General features: G+C 41.0%; 1 protein-coding gene across 5 annotated transcripts in view; it reads left to right on the top strand.

Moving 5' to 3' along the window:
- Positions 1-20562, top strand: part of LOC137194156 (glypican-5-like) — a 120185-nt gene extending 99623 nt beyond the window's left edge. For all 5 annotated transcript variants that reach the window (XM_067605771.1, XM_067605770.1, XM_067605772.1 and 2 more), the window contains 2 exons: positions 1711-1852; positions 18158-20562. In XM_067605771.1, coding sequence (XP_067461872.1) covers positions 1711-1852; positions 18158-18345 — 330 coding nt within the window. In that variant the 3' untranslated portion in view covers positions 18346-20562. The remainder of the gene's footprint in view (positions 1-1710; positions 1853-18157) is intronic.
- Positions 20563-22376: the final 1814 nt, after the last annotated feature.

Raw genomic sequence — 22376 nt, 5'->3', positions numbered from 1 at the left:
ATATAGTTATAACTGGTCTTTCGATGACTTTGACACCACTTGAGCTGCTGTGCAATTGCACCTGACAATCAAACCTTTACACATCAACATAATCTTAATTTCTTTTGCTTCATTATTTCTACTTGTCAATTCAAGCCCTTGCCCATCTGGGTATCTACTCTTTTTATAATTACCTTAAGTGAATTTTCCAATCAAAGAAGATCTAGACTAAAATATCTTATCAACTACTAAATGGGTTGCCATGAATTTTTGTAAAAGTATTTGCGGTTCAGCAACAGTGGATACTGAATCTTAATGACTTTGGTGATCTGCTGACTTTTCCTTCCTTGACCTGTGTAACATCACCATGTTACACAGGTCAAGAAAGTCACTATGTGCATGTTACTGTAGCTCAAAGCACCACTGTGCACAAGTACAGTCTTACAGAGCATTAGCGTAGCTCTTGTCTTGTTTCAGTATTGTGCCTTACATGTAGCTTTTCATTGCGACTACCACACATAAACCTGTCTGCTATTATTACGATGAAATTTTCCCTTTAGGGTATTCAAGTCTCAGGAGACAAAAGGTGAAAGGTCACCTTTGCTGTCAGGTGTGTTGAGTGACAGAGTTCAGTGTCAATGGCAAGGATATTAGTCATCCCGAAAATCCCACCCCCATTCCTCCCACTCATCTCTCAACGTGCCTTTAGTGATTGTTCTGCCCATACTGTATGAAGGTCAGTTGTATACTACCATTGATCTTTTCAGCTTTCTCATTAATGTTTAATAGTGTGTGCATATACAACCTAAAGAATGGTCAAAATGAGCAAACTTTGCGAGTCTCTGTAGTTCCACCTAGTCTTCAAATCTGGTATTCTTGCCACTCTCTTACCTTCTTACTCCAAAGGTTCATTTGTTGTTGTGTCAGGAGAGCTTCTTGTCAAACATGATGCGATGGAACAAAGACCACCTTGATGAGGGTGGACGGCAAGAAGAGCCAGCAGGTGGTCCAATTAGTTGGCCCCATGCAGAGAGAGAGGAATATCATAAAAAGCGCTGTTTCACGCTCCAGGCTGACAAAGTCTTCATGCAGAAATGTGGTCCTAGTGTGGTGTGGTATGTTATCTATAAGTTTAAATGTTGATTACAGCTTTATGCAAGAGTAAGGTGAAAATGCAGGTGATTTATGTATCAGTCAAATAATCTTTAATCAGTTGTGACAGATGGGTGTGTAGTATAATCTAATGAAAATGTGTGGTATATGAAAAGCTTATGCTGTGTGAATTTTGTTGAAATTCAGATGCAGTGTGATACAGATTTCACAGTGCATGAATTTCTTGATGCATCAACAGTGAGCTAATGGGGAGTGGAAGGGGGTGGCGGAAATAAACATATATCAATAAATAATTGCAGATGTTCAACAAATAAATGGCGCACCAAAATGATGACCAGTTTTGCTGTGTACTGTATTTGTTTTTTTAAAAACTTTACAGTACTTTAGAGTATTCAACATACAGTAGTTGTATGAACTGAACACGACAAAGTTTAATTGAGATGATGTATATTTTGTATGTATAATTAAATGCAACACGTCATCCTACCACCCAGGGCCCTCACTTCTGTATACCACCCACAGTGCTCATCATTTCCTCTTTTGACACAGTTATACTAATATTATTCTGTGCATGAAGCAATGTGTCATTAACCTCGTATTACTGTGTTTGTCATCCAGGAGACCCAGGAGAGATTTCCAAAACTGGGCCAGATGGAGCCCTGGGAGGAGCTGGGCAGTGGGGAAATAGATGAGGGCAGCACCACAGATTGTGATGATGAAGATGGATGTCAAGCCTCAGGAGATGGTCCAGACAAGACCTGTAAGTAACACATGCCTACATCCACATGCATAAACACTCACGTACATACACACTTCTACTATTAATTTTCTCTTTGCCATTTGCAATATTGTTTGCAATTGTAATAAGCCCTAATTTCGGGTGCATTTCCTTCACTCTGAATATAAAATGCCCACTCCTTTCATCACTCAAGTTCCATGTGATGTCCCCACCAGTCTTTGTGATGATTTACAGTAACTGTCATAATTTTAATTGTGCACTCGCTTTAATCAGATTATTTTGTGTAATATGTACCCAAGGAGAGATCTGCCTCTGAAAAGACAGTCCTTCTCCTTTCTACAGCTCAGACAGCCTTGAATTGTTTTCTGAGAAGTGCGACAAAGTCACTCTTTCAATCACCTCCTACATGGCGAGGGAAATTCACCTTAAAAACATATTTCCACACTCTGCCAACTTCTCCTTGAGGCTACAGCAAAGGTAGCAACGCAGGAGTTTCTTCAGATCCTTAGACAACAAGCCGCAGAGACACACAAGGCAGTGAAGAGGTATTAGGTCGTGTGTTAGCTTTGATGATAATCATTTGAATGAATGCATGCATGATCTTTATTGTCATTATACTCATGTAGTTAAAATTCTAAAACAAATAGAAGTAATACCAGAAAACAGCAGTAATAGCAGCGCAATGTTTAAAAAGTGACGCTTGTGCAAGTACAACTTTTAAAAAAATAAATGGCACTAGTTAAATTAAATTTACACATTTACAAATTTGCAGAGGTTGAATGTTATAAATATTAGTAAATAGATAAATAGATTTGATCTCTTGCAGAAGCTTCATGTTAATGATCCCTAGTTATTATGTTGTTTTTCCCCCTAAACAGTCAGACAAAGGAGTCTGGTGTGAAGAATTGTCTTACAAGCATGGAGTGTGTAAAAAGGTGCATGGAGAAGCAAACATGCACTCATCCAGCACACAATAGCAGCAGGTGCCAGGTTAGGTATAAAGGTCAGGATTTTTTTTCATGTGGCTGGTAAATAGGCCTTGTGGAAATACTGTACACTGAGGCATCCAAGCAAGCCAACAGGGAAACACAATGAAGACAGGCCCAGTGATGAGATCCTTGCTGGAGTAAACTGAGTCTATTTGGTAGCCCCAAGTGCAAAATTGCAGTAATGCCAAATGCCGATTCAGCAATCTCATCATACATACAACGACATGCACCATGTTTACTCAGTCCAACACAAATACACATAACCACATCTAGTACAGAGGGCTAACCACATACAATAATGGGTGCCTTATGGTAGGTATATGATAGATACAATTAGATTTAACAGACATTGGTGTGTCCTGGTGGCTTAGGTGTTTAAGACACTGACCATGTACTCACCACATCCCATTTCGAATTCACAATAGGATTTTTCCAGCATCTGTCATTTGTTTCCCTTCATTTCCTGTCACCTCTCCACTCTCTGCTATCAAAAGAAAGTCAAAAATGCTTAAAAAATATCCTTAGAAATATACAACAGACATTCATCTGTCTTTTCACATGCGAACAAACTTATTATCCCTTTTGAGTTACTTGGGTCAAGAAGAGTTGTCTAATAGAGCATTGTCAATTTTAGCCAGTTTATTTAAATGGCATTGTGAGTGTTGTCAAAATATACCAAAATATTTTTTCCTATAGATTTTTAACACTTTGACATGTCAAAAACCTTTTCCTCTAAGTTCCGTGGAGCTGAAAACAGGATGCAGTACATATTTCATCAGGTTTTTTTTTTTCCAGTGAATATGAAACTTACCCAGTGAGTAATCATATCCCCATTGTACTTCTGTAACATGCACTTTGTTTGATGCTGCTTGTGGCTCAATTTATTCCTGAAACTGCAGAAAAAGAGAGATAGTCAATGCAAGTAAATTAAAATACTATAACACAAGAAAACAAAACAAAATCTCACTGTGAGGTATTAGCTATTGTAATATACATATATGCAAAACAGTACTTACAGGGCGTAAGGGCTCTATCAAAGTTGGCATACAAAAGATGACAACGGCAAGTATGAGTCAGTGTGCTATCAGCACACTTTAAAAGAACTGGTCTAGCTTTACCAAAGGGTAGTGAGAAGGCTATCCACACCACAGTACAGTTAATACACCAATCAATAGCCATTAGAATCCCAGTTACACACTGCTCTGGTCAGGTCCTTTCTGCCCTGCTCCTTGCTGCGATGTGGATAAAATATGCCAGCCTTTCTTGGAGCTCTGACAGCAGCACCAGTATCCCAACAATAGGGGATAATCAATCAAAACCACTGTCTGATATTTACCGAACAAAACCTATTAGTCTGTGCTCAAAGTATAAATCCATATCATGGTGAGGTTCAACTGTCCTGTAGCTTTCAAAAGTATATTTGTCATCCAGTAACAAAATCATGCTGCTTGGAAAGGTGATTGGCCTATTGGTTTTTATAAAAACAAATTACAACATAGACCCTGTTATACTGTGACTATGAGACAGAGTCAGTTGCTTCTCAGTCAAAGTTAAAGTCTGATGGCAAGAGTTGGGTAACACTTGTTCTGTGACGCAAAGGCGGTCCATTTCGCGTATCATTCATTTACAGCAGCCAAGCCAGGCTTTGAACTCAGTTGTAGGTATGATCAGGCAATTTCCACAGCTTTCAAGTGGATAAAGGCTCTGGTAATAAGCATTCTTTAATTCAGTTTTTCAGTCATATACTTCACTCACACACTCTCCTGTCCAGGCCTTGGAAGCAATCTGTTTTGGGTCTTGGATTTTCTCTGACTTTGCATTTTGAAGATATTTTTAGTCATTTTTCATTCACCTTCTGACATTCCGTGACATTGCATTTCTTGGCCTCTTGTTTTTTGATGACATCTGCCTCAATGATCATTGTGATCTTTGAAAATTTGTATCTCATTATCGTATTATTTCACTAATTTTGGTTTAACTGTTATTGATAATCCAAATAATAATCCTACCCTGGGTGAGATTGTACTGCCTAGCAGGGGTAGGAGGCTTACTTTACCTTCCATCTGCTTGTGAATTTGTTTGCTTCTGTGTAGCAGTGGCAGAGCTCCCAAGGTCCATGTTAAAAGGGGGCATTACTGCCCACGGTTCTGCTAAGAGAGACTTCATTACCAAGCTAATGAACAGCGCTAATCTGCACAGAACAGACTCACTGTCTCTATCATCACTCAGATGTGATGGAAGTGCTGCAAGTTGTACTGAGGAGATAGGATGCATGTATACAGTCTCAGACTGTTGGCCCTCCTGCATATTAAAAGTATGTTCAAGAATGCAGATACAGATATTTCATTCAGCATAGATATTTAGGACCAGCGGTTGCCAAAGCCAAATTATTGTAGGCAGCCATATGAACGCTGAGCTATGAATGTGTAGTACTCTGCCCGACTAAAATGACTGCTAATATGCAAAAATCTACAGACAGGAGTTGGAAAAGTTACATTCTTTTCACATACTCCAATTTGCTCTCCACTACTAAAAGAAAGCACAGTCTGATTGCATGATGTCATGCCTGTTTGATCTTGGTTCAGATCCTGCCCTTCTTGCCTGGAGACATGTTAGTGTACTTTGTGTGCCAACTAAACAAGGCCTGGTCTTGTATGAGCCGCCATGACCACAGCCATGGACAGGAGAATAAATCAGTGAATCTTTAATGAACCATGTCTTCCCTTTCCCCTGCAGCTATGAGGGCCTCTTCTGTGGTACATTTTGTGGTGTGACTATGGCTTATTAACTGTATTAACCCGGGAACACTTATGGCTGCTACTTCCAATTCCTTCTATTCATTTTTAGCTCGCTCATTAACGTATTAATCTCCAAAAGACCCATAGTGTCACATTGGACCACTATCTCTCCATTAGGAGAGATGAGACTCAGAATGTCTGTGCATCAAAAGGTAGAACAGTACTTTGTCTGTCTGCTTCCGTGAGTTCAGCAGCCTTGTCTGTGTCTTTGGCTAAGTAGGCATAGCCCTTTTGTGCAGATCTGCAAAAATAGACAGGCATATATGGAAGAAGAGATGTTTTATTCTGATATTAAAAAGGATGGACAAAACTCGAAGTTTTCTTTCATGAAATCTTAAAGGGGTTTAGAGTGGAACATGGGAGGTTTTTTTTTTTAAAAAAAACCTTCCAAGTGCTCCACCTTTGACTGCTGTTGAGATAATATGTCTGGCAAAGGTGTGAGAAGACATTTAAACAAAAGGAGGAGAAAGAAGGTTTTCCATCTCAGAGGAGGAGAAGTAAATGCATAGATAAACACTTCTTGTGATTGGGCCGGAGGGATGTACAGCAAAAAAAAGTGTGAATCATACAGCCATGAAAGTAGAATTCTCTTTTGGTAACAAACACCATCTGTCAGGTGGTGAGCTCATCAAGAAAGTGAAGACACCCCCGGCATTGCTCACATTCTGAAGCTCAGTAGTGAAACCTGTCTATTAGCATGAAGCTATTGGCAATGATTGTTTTACTTTGCCATACTGTCATAGAACATAATTATCTAAATATGACAAGATGGAAAGATTTAAGAGACTATTGGTGTGCTTTTGTTATTATTGAACAGAAGGACAGATATATTAGCTTTTCTCGTATCTCCTTGCATATCCTCTTACCGAAGGAAACAGCTGGCTATGTGTATATAAACCTGACCCCAAGGGAAGTAAACTCTGAACACTATTTCAGATTCACAGCTGCTCGTTTTGTGAACATTTTTTCTCTAGAAGTATGGAATATAGTCATAGATTTCACTCTACACGGACCTACACACACACATACACACACATTCAAAGATATGGAGAGGTGGGTCTGAATCACACTAGAACGCCTCAATCAGCAGGTTTGGAATTTAAGGCTGAGGGGCACCAGAGTGAAATCTGTGCTCCCCATCCATCAATGCCCACCGTTCCTTGTGTGTCTTTCACTCTCTCACTCACGTACGTACACACACACACACACACACACACACACACACACATATTATGGATATGAGTTTATTTTGCAGTTTATATTTTGCTATCCACACAGCTATAGGCCTTGTTTCTCTCACTCCAATTTCCAAAGGACAAGGTTGTATTGTATAAATTATGACCTTGAATCTGACTTTGATACAGCAATTCAACTTTGACATATATCATCCTGATAAGGTTCCAGCATTTCTGGTGTGTTTGTACCTGAATGTGAAAGGCATGGAGAGAACCTCTCTCCAAAGCCTATAAGGCCATAAAGGTGTGCACCAGCTGTTCACCCTGGCAGAGGAAGCACATTCCTAATATGAACGGCTGCTTGGGCAGGATATGGCCAACCTACACCCGTGTTAGCAGGATTACACTGGATCGGCCCCAAGCCCACTACAGCTCACTGCAGTCTGCTGTTGCCGTGGACGCAGCACGCACCTGCCTTTCATGTTGGAAAACTTGCAAGCAAGGAGAGCAGAGTGGAGATTAAGAGAGAAGTGCTGCAAGTTGGGGTCTTAGAGAAGACATAAGGTCATAGTTAGAGGTAAAGGGTCAAGAAAATGGTTTGCAAAAATGAAAACAATGGAGTTTAATACCTTAGAGCCAAATGATGTGAAGTTACAGTACAAGAGGCGCAGAGGCATGGAAGCACGGTTAAGACGAGAATAAAAGGTTAAGGATCAGAGAAGACGATTGCAACATACAAAGCTATGATTCAATCTACCGTGAGAGAGCAGGGTTAGAAGGGTGCGTGGGGGATTTGGTCCTTGTATGCTCTGCCAGGCTGAGTAGAAACCAATCTACCCCTCAATCTTCCTATCCTAGGTCCTGGACTGAGCCGAGCCCCTTGGGACTGGCGTGCATAGAGGCCGGCTGGCCAGCAGATGTAGTGGCTGTGTCCCGGTGCGGATATTACCAGTATGACTGCCATTTCCCTTAGCCTTTCATCTGGAGCTCAAGGGGCTGAGAGTGAGCTCCGCAGGGCATAGTAGGGTTGGAGAAGAAGGAAGAAGAGGATCAGAGAGGGCTTTGGCTGGGCAGGAAGATGGTCTGGTTTGCGGATGGATGTGGGAGGAGTGAGTCACTTTTTCACTCAGATATGCAGAGTCATCTATTTTTTTTATCGGACTTTGTGAATAACATTGCATAATTTTCTCAAGACTTGTTTTGACAAAATCTGTGAATGATACTGAGGAATATTAGTATCATTCTTTGTTCTCTATTTAACAAATATGGGGAAAGACACATTTCAAACAGCAATTAGAGGGATAATCCTTTTATTAATATGTACTCAAACCCATTTGTCAGAACTTCAACTACCTGACAGATATTCTGTTTTATTATAATCACTGTATCACAGTTTTTTATTTCCACATTAGCATTTGTGATCAACATTTTCCTGCTGCCCCCTTCCATCCCTGTTTATATCATCTTCCACCATGCCTTTCAGTGGTCTCCTTTTTCTTACTAGCTTGGCATATTCTGCCCTGTGGTTTTTATGGCAGTTTGAGAGCATATTAGCTTCAAGGGCTCCCTAGGCACACAGTCATCAGAGGAGAATGGTTCTCATTAGCCAGCATCATCATTTCCTTTCTAAGCAGTATCGGCGAGGCCTTTATGATTGAGCCTCTCCAGCACACCTTTGGGACCCTGTTTGGGAAGCACTGAGAATCTCTGGTGTGACAACAGGTTATAAACTAGAGGAAGCAGTGGGAGTTACTACCTGGAAGTTAGTGAAACTGATACATAGAACTCGGCATTTTGTATGGTTGCTATGAAGTTTACTAGCAGAGAAACAAGGAATGTTAGTGATTCAGTGCTCTGATAGTGTAGCCACATAGGTCTTAACTACAGAACCACAGAAGGAGCTCTTAATCACTAATATAACAAGAAACCCATATAACATGTGCAGGTTTCCAAGCAGTAAATGACATTTTAAAGATGGTTAAAGTCGGTGTCCAGACTCATAAACTGATCTTTATTTAAAGCTAGAAATTCAGCGAATAAGCTATTGTGTGCATAAGACACCACCCTTCCACCCCTGCCGCCAGTCAGGCTTACACTAAATTTTTGGGGTTGTCATTGAGACTAGACTTAGTAAGTACTCAATTAATTTGTGGAATATTTTGTTGCTTGCTACAAGACAGACCTACAGCTGAGACCACTTTGTGATGGTCCTAGTTTATTTGGGCTGCTTTATTAATGCTCATACCCAGGCCTCTCTGCTGGGGGTAGGGATGGGGATTGGATGGGAGAGTGGGGGGTTGTTGCATGAGTGACCCCCTTGACTTTCTTGCCTTGCCTGGAGCCCAACCCTGGCTACTAACACAGAAACTGGCATTCCTGCTGTAACACAGCACTGAGCAAATAAAGACAGACATTCCACTGATATTGAAAAATACAGTAGAAGGATAATCAGGGATGAGTCTGATCCTCTTTGTCTCAGCTTAGCCTGGTATGCAGGTGGAAATACAGACTAGGTGAGGGGAGAAAGCCTGGAAGGACTTTGGGTGGGATTTTTTTTTCCCCCATTGAGGCAGTCTCTCCTGCCTCAAACTCAAAAGATGGGAACTTTTGTTTTAAAGCAAAGCAATAGTCAAAGTGTCTGCTTTAGATAGCAAAAGTGAATTAGCATTGCATGAGTAGTCAGATAATGGAGGTTGGTAGCAATGAGCCAACTTTTGTATTGACTACCTGCAGCACGAGTCGGTGTGTGGGCTTATATATGTGTATGCATCAAAGGGACGTACATGCAAGACAAGTCACTTCATTAAAAGCCTATCCAATTGACCAGCGGTGAGAGCGACAAAGCCCTTCTCCCCTATCCATAATTGATGTGGCAATTAGAGCTGGACCTGGCAGCCCTCAGGACTGCCAGTCCTGAGGGCTGGGAGGGGGCTGACCTCTCATTGCCTTAGCTGATTGTAGAGCAGATAGGAAGGGCCACTGACAGTGTACTAATAGTGCACATTTCTAAGTAATTTGATTCTAAAGCTGCAGTCAGTTATGCAACCAAGAGTTTACATCAAAGTATCTGACTCACCCCCACAAAATCAAACATTTATAACATCACATCACAACTTTTTTCTTTTTTTTCTAACCCACACAGATTTATAAAAACACTTTGAAGTTGAAAAGGCAAGTATTACTTAGATCAGTTAAATTCAGGGGAGGCTGGTCACATGGAGCAACACAAGGCTGCATCCCATTCCCTGCATCTTTCTTTTGTGTGGGCACTGCTGCTGCTTCTCGGTGTCTCAGAGCAGGTAGCACCCTAATGACAGTTTACACACAGTACAGAATGTGAGTTTATGTCTGCATCCTTCACGCTTGTCTGTCTACAAGGACAACCTGACACCTGCCAATGCAATGAGGCATCTGGTGTTTGAGTGTGTGCAGGTGTAGTGTTGGGTGTGTATGATTGAACACTGATATCATCTAAATGAGTGTTCTGGCGGGAAATGTGGTGTGTGTGCCTGTGCAAGATTGAGGAGTTGCACTAGGCCTTCTCTCTTGCATAAAAGCTGTTTTCTCCTCAGGATTCCCCTCCATCTTGAGAATCTGTCACATTGACTGGTGGAGGTCACTGTCCTCCCAGGGCCCCTTTTGCCTATTTGTTTCTGTGTGTATGTGTTTGTGTGTGTGTTTAGGGGAGTAAATCTTAATCCTGCCAAGGAGTTTAATGGTCTAGTACAGCCAAGAATCGCACTGAGCAGATTCCATCGCACTGATCCCTTCTCCGGAGTTGCCATGCTGCTATGCCCGTTGCTAGGCTAGCTGTAGGCTCAGATGTGTACCCCACTGGTGCCCCTGTATTCCTGCCCCTTTCACCCCTTGAGTGGCCTGCCAGAGACCCCGTACCAGTCCTGGATTCCCTATACAGGTTGCCTGTGAACCAGGGGGACAGTTCCCAGAGAAGTGAATTTGTGTGTGTGTGTGTATGTGTGTGTGTGTGTGTGCGTGCACGCAAAATCAGTGTGTTATTTTGAATACAAAATAGGGAGATTAGTCTGAAGGGGTGAGGAGCCCCTGCCTGACATAGCACCACATAAAGAGTGAGTTGTGAACAAAAACAGCAGAGATGGATGGCCAGTAATGAACTGTGTGAATGCATCCTCCCCTTGTCTCCGCCCTCTAACCTTACCCCCCTTTAAAAGAAAGTGTGGGTGAAAAGAGATAAGGAAACGTGTGAGTGCTTTGGAAGGTATATGTCTGTGAACCAGTGAAAGAAAGGACTTAAAAAACACATAGTGTCAGGACATCCATGGTCCATCACCACCAAGAGCAACATCAATCTTTTATTCGTCTATAAAGGTCTGATCGGAGGCAGACTGATAGCTCTACAGCTTAGTAATGCTGGCTTTACCCAAGAATAAAAGAGACTTGTCCATATCATTTGGTGTGTATAGAGTTGTGAAGTGGGAGGAGGTATTTTGGGCACTCCTGAATCCAAACAGCACCATTCATTTTTCCCATAGACAGTGTTATGTGACTCACAGTTGGAGCACTTATATGGCTTTTTATCAATCTAACACTTCTACACAGCTATAAAATTAGTTTGGTTTTACTGTTAGTTTTGTTTCCCACTGCAATATCCATTTGAAACAAGGCCAAATAGACTGTCACTACTTTTTAATGCAGCTTTGCACACCTACTCTTATTTATTTATGGAATCGTTTGTGTTTTAATATAATTTTATGTGAGTCTTTCATGGGTGTATGTTTTTATGTTGTTTGTGAGCCCCTAACCTAAGACAAATTTCTATCATTATGTCATAGACAATGAAGTTTTTTGAATCTTGAGTACTGTTCAGTAACTTGCAAAATAGTCTTATTGAAAAATCAACATGAAAAAGAATCGTGATAAGATCTTGCCTGAAACAAATATATGATATATTTTTGCCATATCACCCACCCCTAGTCTCTATGTTGAGTAAAATTTAGGGTATCATTTGAAAAATTTGAAATGGGAATACAGAAAAAGGAAAACTTCCAGAACCAGCGGCTCCTCTCACTTCATAACTCTATAGGACTCTTTGTACATGCATTCAAGTTGTGTGTTGTGTGAAAATGTTAATGTTGCAACCACGGAGTAACAGTAGTCACTGAATATATGTGTGGCTTAACAGGTTACTTATGCATAGTGTGAACTCTATGTACCAGACTTGTTGAACTTCCTATTGTTGAAACCCAAAAGAAGGCTGGCGAACAGCTTATCCACACAAAATGGTTTAAGTGTAGAAAATTACAAGGGTAAAATCTACAATCATAAAACTTTAAACCATGTGCATATACTAAAAGGGAGGAGTGGAACATTGCACCACATCTGTGTCTCTTCTCTCTCTGCACTTGGGAAACAGAGAGCGTCTTGCTCTCAGAGGGATAGATGGCACGTGGCAAATATCTGGCAAAGGTCACACATCAGTTTGGATCACAGGAGAATGCTCTAGCCCTGATAATGACAGAGACTAATGGTACAAATCATTTTTAGTGACTTCCCTGCATTTGAAAAACGGTGAGCTGGCGCCTACACTCCAAAGACATATTGGCTATTGCATAAAGATCTTGTTTTACAGCAAATAAGGATTGATCTAGCAAATCAACAGGGTCATTATTCAGCCGCTTGACAGGGCTGTCGCAGGAGAAAGAGAGGAACAGTTGGATAAATTGTACTTCTGTTGTCTCTGAGGCATGCTCACAAGTCATGAACTTATGGAGGAGCCAAGCACACACTATGACGAGGAGTGACTAACTAATCACATTAATGCCCCACTTCTTATTCAGACACCATGGCAGTTTGTGTGTGTGCATACATATGTACATGCACCATAAGCATGCGTAAATCTTTGCGTCTGTGTGCAGGGTTACACTCATGTGTCTGCCTGTGTGAGTGGTAAAAAAAAAAATGTGTCAAAGGTCACCTCTCTTAATGAAACATCGCCGTGAGGCAGATCCAGTGGCCTTGTCAAAACCCAGACCCACAAACTGCTTTACAATTCCCCCTGTATCCGTCTCCCATCAACTGCTTAGCAGGGAGAAGAACCTCAAGGTCAAGGCAGGGGTGTGAGCCAAGAGAGTGGAAGATGGTGAGAATGAGAGAGGAGGAGTAAAGTTACTGACCTCCACCCACCTCACCATACTCCCTCATTGTGCCATAAATCAAACCTCCGCCTTCTGACCGTCTTTTTAATTGTACACAGCAGGAAGAGAAGCAAAAGACTGCCACAGGTGCTTTAAAAGCCATGATAAACATGTCAAAAGTCTTCCATCTACACATGCAGCTTCTGTGTAGGGTTAAGTTACACTGTTCAACAGCAGGCTACACTGTAATTAGGGTTAGAAGCTACAATAGGCAATTTTGGGTAGATTTTAACTCAGTAAAACTGAAAAAAATGACCTCAATTGAATTGAATAGGGCACAGATCTATGTTTGTAATGGCTACAAGTCAGTGCTTAGTCTGGAAAAGCTGCCTTGTCATCTTGATAGCATATAGTGTGACAACTTGCTAAGCCTCAGTATACAGTAGCACCATTCCTCATTGGATTACAGCTCTGCAGCTAGTGTTCAGCCAAGAGTCCCATGCAGGCTTGCACAACACACAAATGCACACACACACGTACACGCACACACACACAGTCAGACATGCTCAACACATTGTGTGGCCTGAGTTCCTTGGGTTAACACTTTGGATTTGTCCTGTGGTAAACTTTTTGCCCTTTTGTCCCAGTGTATGAGTATGCTTTTGTGCATCCATGTGTGTTGTGTGCATTCGTACTGTATGTGTGTATTATTGTTTACAGGAAAAGACAGACTAAATCTTATCAGTTAAAGACAGAATGAGAATTGTTTGGGAACAGTTTGCTTCTTCCCTTCACATAGGTTTGAAGATTTTAATATGTGCTGGCAAACAAAAACAAAAAAACACAGAGGAAAAGAGGAAAGGAAAGAGAGAGCAGCAGTAGAAAAATGGCATGGTTGCCCAGAGAACCATCGTGCAATTTTCTGTCCCTCAGAATTTTTCCAAAGAAATGATGGCCAAGACGTTTGTTATTCCTCCCACTCACCTTCCAACCCTATTCCTCCCTTCTTCTCTCCGTCCCCTCCCATCCATCCTTCCCCTTGGCCAGAGCCCGAGGTCCACCTCTTCTTCAGTGCTGTGGCCAAGCTTGTTAGAAACAGCTGTTGTTGCTCCGTGGCCAGTGGGAAATGGAGGCTCCTCCAAAGACACAATCTGCCCATCTGGAGAGGCATTAGTGGCAAAGGACACTATGAACCATTTCTCACACACTTAGCCAAATCAGAGGTCAACAAGATGGCAGAAGACAGAACAGTCCTTTTTAACAAGTGATACAGGATTGGGTTGAGCTTTGTTGCTCCTATGTATGTATGTAGTTATAAAGGTTCTACAGTCACTGTATATCAGTGTTAGATGTTCAAAGACTAGAGCTCTGCTACCCAGCTGACATGATCCCCCATCCTCTTCCTCTCCATGACCCTGTCTAACACAGGCTTTAGTGACAAATGAAAGCTACCACAATTCATTTGCTCAATATTGGACCCACGCCCACACACACACACATACACACATACACATTCATACACTTCTTCCCAGACATGAGGTCTGTGGTCATGTTCAGATCTCAGAAATCCGGTCATATTTTTTTTCTGGTTTCTGTTTTTGTTCTCTTCTGTCACTGTTTGTTGCCTATTATAAAGCTTTTTATCAATCAAAACACATTTGTCTTTTACTGGTGCAGAACATATGTCATCGACTGTTGTTGTAATGCGAGAAGTATGTCTATGTGCCATCGCATACCCTTGAAGTCGTCTGACGTGATTGATTCCATCTGCCTTGATACAAGTGACGATGGATATTCATCCTGATTCTGAAAAGTCAAACTAACTGTTTTTCTCTTCTTACCCTCTACGTCATCCTTCACTCCCTCCCACCCTCTGCTTTTCTGTCTTGCTTGTTCTCCCTTCTTTTCCCCCCACCATATTTGGGGGATTTACACATGAGCCAGCTTATGAGGCAAGGCTTATCTGCTAACATTGTCTCATTATGACAACAACATCACATTCCATTATCCTCCAGGCCTCCTGGTTTTTCATTTCTTTGTGCCTCAAGTTGTTGCATGCTTTTAAGGACTTAACTATTTCATTACACCTCTCTTTCTCAAGTTGGTGTTCCCCTATATAACCTTAAATAATTTAATGTTTTTTCTCAACTGTTGCCAGGTGGTATTGCTGAAAATGCTATCAATATAAACCTTTCAATATTATGTGATTTTAAAATGTATCAAAATACAGTCTATTTCTGATATTTTTCTGAGATAAAAAGGAGACCAGACATATGAAATATCATGAAAAACATATTTGTTGGAAATTTAAACTGACATACAACACACAATTACTGGTCTATATCAGTTATTGAGTTAAAAACTCTTTCCTTGACATAAAAAGGTTCGAGTGTTTCCCACATATTTGCAGTAAATCTGCCAAAATAATAATAATCGTTTAAAGATTTTATGTCGTTTAAAACTAAGTTCTTCAAGACAAATATGACACAATATATTATTACATTTCATCATAAAATGATGACTATGTTGTTAAATTTTAACTGCACCTGTCAATGGCAGAGCTCTGTTTTGTAGCGCTTTGCTGTCTTGCTGCATTTTTTTACCAAAGCTTTACTGCTATCATCTTTAAAAATGGTTTAAAACATATTTATAGTGTTCAAAATATTTCCAACAAATCTACAACTGATGCAACATTGATCTACCCATCAAATTTTGGGCTGCTTATTTGTGTCCCAATCACAACAGCAGCGACACATAAAGCAGAGGAGCACAGGTGTTCTTTTCCCCACTCATGTTCTAGGTCTTTTCCAGGTTCTCATCTTGGTCAAATGTGCCCAGAATAGCTTTTCAGGGCATGTGTACTGTGGTGTGAAATTGGCACATCAGTCGCTACTTTGATGGGCATTTAAAAGTGGATAAATTATGCATTTTTTTCTTGCGCCTCTTTTGTGCTCCTCCCAGCTGGTGGCTCACTAGATAACCAGTTTAGGCTTTGCCTGAAAATGGACTTGGGTAGTTTATTTAGTATTGACTATCAGCCTTGTAACTTAATTTTATTGCATCCAGTTTTGTTTTATATCAAAGTTCACAAAGCATTCCAACACCATGCATTCTTGAATGGCCACCTTACATGAAAAATACACTTTAAAGGGCCAGTGTGTAAGATTTAGTGGCATCTAGTGAGCGGACTCGTCAGAAATGGAATAAAATATTCATACGTATGTTTTAAATAGTGTACGATCCCATGTAAATAAGAATTCTTGTGTTACCTTAGAATGAGTCCTTCATATCTACATAGGGAGCGGGTCCTCCTCCATGGAGGCTGCCATGTTGTACCGCCATGTTTCTACAGTAGCCCAGAATGTACAAGGCAAACACTTATTTTAGAGAGGACCTTTTGCGTTTTTTTCGCGAGTTTCGCGGCCACCTTAGGTTCTCCTACACGCTTGGAAGGGGAGGGTATGGGGAGGGGTATTCAGTTGATTGCAATCTGCAACCTCACCACTTGATGCCACTAAATCTTACACACTGGTCCTTTAAACTAGTTGGCAGGACTGTTGTCTGTGCTGTAATTGCTTGTTCTGGCAAGGACCTGCGCCATTAATTAGCCAGTTGGTTAGCCTGCAGTGGAGTGGTATTTGTGTGTTGGCTCGTTCAAACGCTGGTTTCTGACATCTCCCTGATGAGATGCAAGCCATTTCCATTGAAACAATAACAGCAATCTGATTTGGGATAAATGATGTCTTTGTCTATTGTCTACTGGAACAACAAAAAACATTGGCACTGGAAACACTTCTCCCTCTCTTTCTGAAGCCCTGCCTAGGCCTATTCACACATGCATACACATGCACGCATACAAACCCAAGTGCACAGTAGGGATGGGTTGATAATGCATTCTCAGTTCTAGGAAAGAATGTATTCTTACACATTCGACCATGCCAGGTGTGAAAGGAAAAAACTCATATTGGATGAAAGCTTGAAAAGAGCAATAATTTTTGTTCTTTTATGACAGTGAATTAAGTTAGGTATTCAAAGCTCTTATGTGGTATGCTATGAATTTTGGTGTTTTTTATGTGTACAATATCTAGCTTATCACACACCCGGCTTTCAAGTTGTTTGACAGTGAAGTTGCTGCACAGAGGACACTGTAACTGTCTTAAATTAGAAAGCAGAGTTTCAGACAGACCGGTCTATACCCACACATTGATGCTGGGATCATTGCAAACTTGACCTAATTTTATGACAGTGACAGCTTAAACTGTTTTGACACTTGGCTCTGGCACTCCCATAACTAGTTTACCCCCTACTACAACACACACAGTCATTCTGTCCTTCAACGCACACAGTCATGCTATCCTTCACCCCTCACACACAGCTTGCAGAGCCCTAAACTCCTACACATGGGCGACTGGGAGTGTGTAATGTACCTGCTGTGCTGAGAGTGATAATCTGTTTCTCATCCACTGATATGCGTAGTTGGGCTGGGTTGGGTCGGACTGGGCTGGGATCCATAGAGAGAAGTGGAAAGAGAAATGGCTAATGAGCAGAAGGAATTCATTTCTTTCCGATTTTATTGTGTGTGTAATTTTATGTGTGTGTGTTTGCGAGGCCTGTGATAAAAAGGGTGCTTAATGTCTGCCCTACCCTCATCAGGCTGATTTATCTCTGATTGGCTGTAATGACACCGTGAGGGCTTGTCCATCATCTGCCCCTGGAGATTAGACAGCCAGTCAGTCCTCCATCATGATGTGTGTGTGGAGATGGCGGTGGAGGTTCAATTTTCATTTTACTGTGTCCCTGTGGGGCAGAAAAATCATAGTATACTCTGGCACACGTTTGATGTGTGTAGTTGTGAGACAAAAGGGTATGAAAGTGAGTTGGTAGCCGTGGAGTAATACAGTGCCACTGTAAATACATTTTATATAAAGCCCTTCTGTAAAGTGATTTGAAAGACAAGTTGCATTTTTCAATTTTTTAAAGCACTCTTCAAAACTAATTATGCGAGCTTTCGACTGAAACAGCCGCAGCTGTGCTTCTTCTGATGTACATATGAACTCGCTCTAACTGTAACAGACATAATTATAGAGCATTTTTAGATCTGATTGTTTTTGAAAACCCTTGGAATGAGGTGATGGGGATGGTGATTAGATGATGATGAGTCCCTAATGTACAATTTTACAAGCCCAAAGCAGTTTACCGTGATTACTGTGATGAGCCAAAACATTCATCTCTCTGTTTCTGTCTCTTACAGCACATACAGATGTCTCCAGTGAAAGAAAGTCCAACGGGAGACAGCCTGGAGGTGACAGCCCATATGAGAGCCCTGTCAAGCCCCCCTCAGTGAGGGTGATAGGGGGCTCTCCATCTGCCATCTGGGCGCAACCCTGGAGCCTCGCACTGCTTCTCGCTGCACTTTGCTTCCAGTGGACCCTGTTCTGATGCCAGCACCCTCTGTGAAATCGCCCTCACCTCCTGCCCCTTTAGGAGCCACATACATGCACATTGACACTCATACCATATACATATCTCACATAATATCCTTACTCTTGTCCTACAACGTACATGGATGGATGATAATGATGGAAATGGAAAGCTGGACAGGATTCTGGAAGAGAAGAGGACAACGTTGTAGGAGACTGTAGACAGGGGGCTCTTGCAGGAACTTGGGGGTGATCCCTTGCACACTCATCTACAAAGATTAGCCCTGCTGCTTCTAGGCTGCTCTGTATACGATATGGGCTAGACATGTGTGTATACACACACCAGTACAGCCCTACCACTCTATGCTTTACTCACAAAAACACGCCCTTTGTGGTTCAGAACGGGACTGCATCATTCTGATTTTTCTTAAAAACGCTTCCACATTAACTGATTTACATAGACACTTTTTACATATACAAATATAGCCATATTCTTTTTCTGCTGCTTGTTTTTTTTTTTTTTTACTTATCTTTTCAGGCTAGAACTTCATCATAACCACTGCACCAGTTGTCAGCCAGGCAGAAGTATTCAGCTCATTTGAAAACTCTACTCATTTTCTTTTTGAGGATTAAGGAATGCATGATAGATTGATAAATCAATCCCAGGTGCCTGGCCCAGAACAGCAGATTTGATATACTCTAATGACTGTGTACCTCAGCACGGATTAGAATGTAATGAGTTCCCAGGTAGAGCACCAGCACACTTGCACAGATGAACACACTGTGCAGGCAAACTAGGTGTGTATAGTATGTAACTGTATATAGGTGGAAAGATTTGATGGCGTGTATGAGGTTCTAATTCAACAAAAGGCTCTTAACTGATTTAGCTGAATGCGTTCTTCTTTTCTTTTCCCTATGCTATGAATGGACTGTGCTTGTCTGCTCCATACAGCATCGAAAACAATGCAAAAAAAGAAAAGGATTTCATTTCTATAACAAATAAACCAGGAATGAACACAATTTTCCAACCCCAAGCCTATGACATAAATGGACAAATTTTGGACGTTTGAACAAAGTCTGTACATTGTTGATTTTACTAATGTTTATTGTGCATCTAGTTTTGTGTGTTTGCTTGTTGAATTGCACATTAATGCATGTATAACCTACCAAGTTATCAAAATTGTTGCGATAGGATCAGGCCTTTTGTTCAGCAAAGCATCTAAAAATACATATGTTTTAAATCATTTACCATAATATCTCACTGATGAAATGTCATCAGGTTTTATTTTTTCTCTCTTAAATGATGCTTTGAAACTTACGAACAAGAGGACTTTTGGCTGCAGATCCCACACATGCTGAATAAAATATCATTTAACACACAAAAAAAACAACACATAGAGCAAGTTTTACGATATTGGATGCATCAATAGTTTGATCCAGTACAGTGGTAGCCATTGTGTAAGCCAATCTTAATGGATTTATCATGTATTTGTTGAAAAAACATGTTTTTTTTTCTCTGTAACATTTCTTGGGAGAACCAAATAAGCTCTAATGTCTCTCCACCCACTCTTAAGCAGACCATTCCTTGAAAATCCAACAGATAATTATGTTTTAAATAATTCCTCATGTGGATGAAGCAAAGTGAAGCAATAGCTGAACAAACAAACTGTGTGGCTTTTACAATGGCTTCCTCTGTACACCTGATTGCTTTCTTGTGTAGATGGTGTATTGGTGGTACAGCAGATAGTACCTGTGTGAATGATGATAATGAATGTATGTATGGTCAATGCTATGCAGATACAGTATTAAAGCTGAAAATGCCTAAAAGCTACACAGATACAGTATCTAAGCTAAAATAGGTCTGTACACTCACAGGCTGATATGGGTCTATGAGCAGTGATATACCTCTACCATTAACAAGCCTTTAATGTAAACAACTTTTTCTCTCCCTACTGACAAGTGATTGACCATTAGCTCTCCATAACACTGGAAGATGGATGACCAGTCTAGTTAAACCACATGCAAGTACATCCTGCAGTTAATGAAGAAGGGAGATCTCTATATTCATATAATGTATTGGCAGTTTAAATGTGTCGCATTTTGTTTTGTAACCATTATTTGTTTTCATATGATTTCCTCCATGTATGTGTTTTTTCCTGACTGGCGTTCATTGCACCCACAGATCACTTACTGCTCTATACCCTCGCATGTGTATAAATGTACATATTTTAAGTCACTTGCCATTTGTTTTGTGTCTCATTTCTTTTTTCATATCAGTATGATACAGTGTAGCTGAGCTCTATTGAATGTGCTCTGCTTCTTTGCTGGTCTCGATAGCCTCACCTTAAAAAAATATCAGTCATCAAAGACATTGATAAACAATAGAGATGTGCTTAAAGCTAAATAAATATGAAAGGAAAAATAGATGCAGCAGAGGCAGAGATATCTTATTTTTTATTCAACACATTCTTCTTTCTTGTCAAAACATGGCACCCATATCAACTGCCAACAGTTCAGAGTTTTGGGTTTGTTATGCTAGTAGCAGCTAATGTAGCCTTAAGTCAATAACCTCAAACCGAGATGAGGAGATGGCTGCAGAAGTCTAGTAAGCTCACTCAACTCCACAATCGACAATTTTTTTCATCTTCATTCCTATCAGTACATAGAGTTTGGTGACCTCATGTAATTATTGGCATACAGCAGCTCCACCCAACTCCAATCTGAGCAGAGGTCTAATCAGCCGAAGTAATTGAACACACCTGTGTGGGTGTGTAGGGTCGTAAATATTACACAATTCACTCTGCCCCTGTCTTCAAAAAGGAATATCACACACTGAGGCCATTATGTACTTTAAAACGAACAGTTTGACATTTTGGAAATGCTTATTCGCTGTCTTTGTGGCACTTTAATGAGAAGATTGATGACGCTCTCACACATAAGAGGAGTAACAATCATCCGATCTCTAAAGAAAGCGAATAAGCATATTTCCCAAAATGTCAAACATTTCCTTTAATTGCTTTTTAATGTTTAACTTGCTTTTGCTTGCTTCCGGTCCAGTTCAGTCTCCAAGTCCCTCACACCACTGTTTCACTGACCATACTTGCAGCTGGTCGGGAATTATGATGGTGTAGGCAGGGCAAGCCGTTATAGTCTGACCTTCTCTATTTGCATCCAGGAAGCTACTTGCTAAACATATCATTCTGTGTGTTGGCACCAGAAATAGAGGCAGGGGGTAGAGTGTAGGAGTGCAGGAGGCATGAATAGGTTTGGTGGTGAAAAGGACCGTGGCAGACAGTCAGTCGTGATGACAGCGACGTTGCCTGTGACAGTTTGCTCGCTCAGCTGATGTGTGGCTGACCCGTTGGCTGCTCCTGTAGGGGAAACTTTGCCTATTCACGGGCTATAATTGCTCTGAATAAGTCTGTGCTGTCAGCTCTAATGTTAGCATCGCCGTTAGCTCAGGACACATATAAACACAAAGCAAACATTTACAGTAGGGTGACACTATTGGCAATAACAGACATAAGGTGTGATGCAGACAGTGCTGTTTTTACATCCACACTACGATTCAAATAGAGTGAGGTTATGGCCTAAATCTGGGGTGTCGTGGTGTCCCTCATGTCAGCGTTATAGCTGCAGATGTGTCACAAGCATACAATTGGACTGAAGCAAAGTATTTATAAGAAATGCTTATAATTGGTCTTCAGGGTAACACTGGTGTTTTTTTCCTCCACAGTGATTATAAAAGCACTTGATGGCAATGTATCAGGCGACAGTGGCCCTCCAAGTCTCACCACACCTCCCACTGTTTTTGCCATCAGCCTGGGAGCACATAACTAATAACACTTTCCTGGCTAAGCACGCAATGTCCACAAGCTCTTTCTCAATCTCTTTGTTTCTCTTTCTCTCTCTCTCTCTCTCTCTCTCACACACACACACACACACACACACATACACTTTTACGAACATCAAAATCATCACAAATACACACCAATGATCTCATTCACACACCCTGTCGCACATCTGTACACTTCCAACTTCATGCAGACT

This window comes from Thunnus thynnus, chromosome 12, assembly GCF_963924715.1.
Source record: "Thunnus thynnus chromosome 12, fThuThy2.1, whole genome shotgun sequence".
Taxonomy (NCBI): Eukaryota; Metazoa; Chordata; class Actinopteri; order Scombriformes; family Scombridae; genus Thunnus; species Thunnus thynnus.
This window is presented reverse-complemented; position numbering and strand designations above follow the sequence as displayed.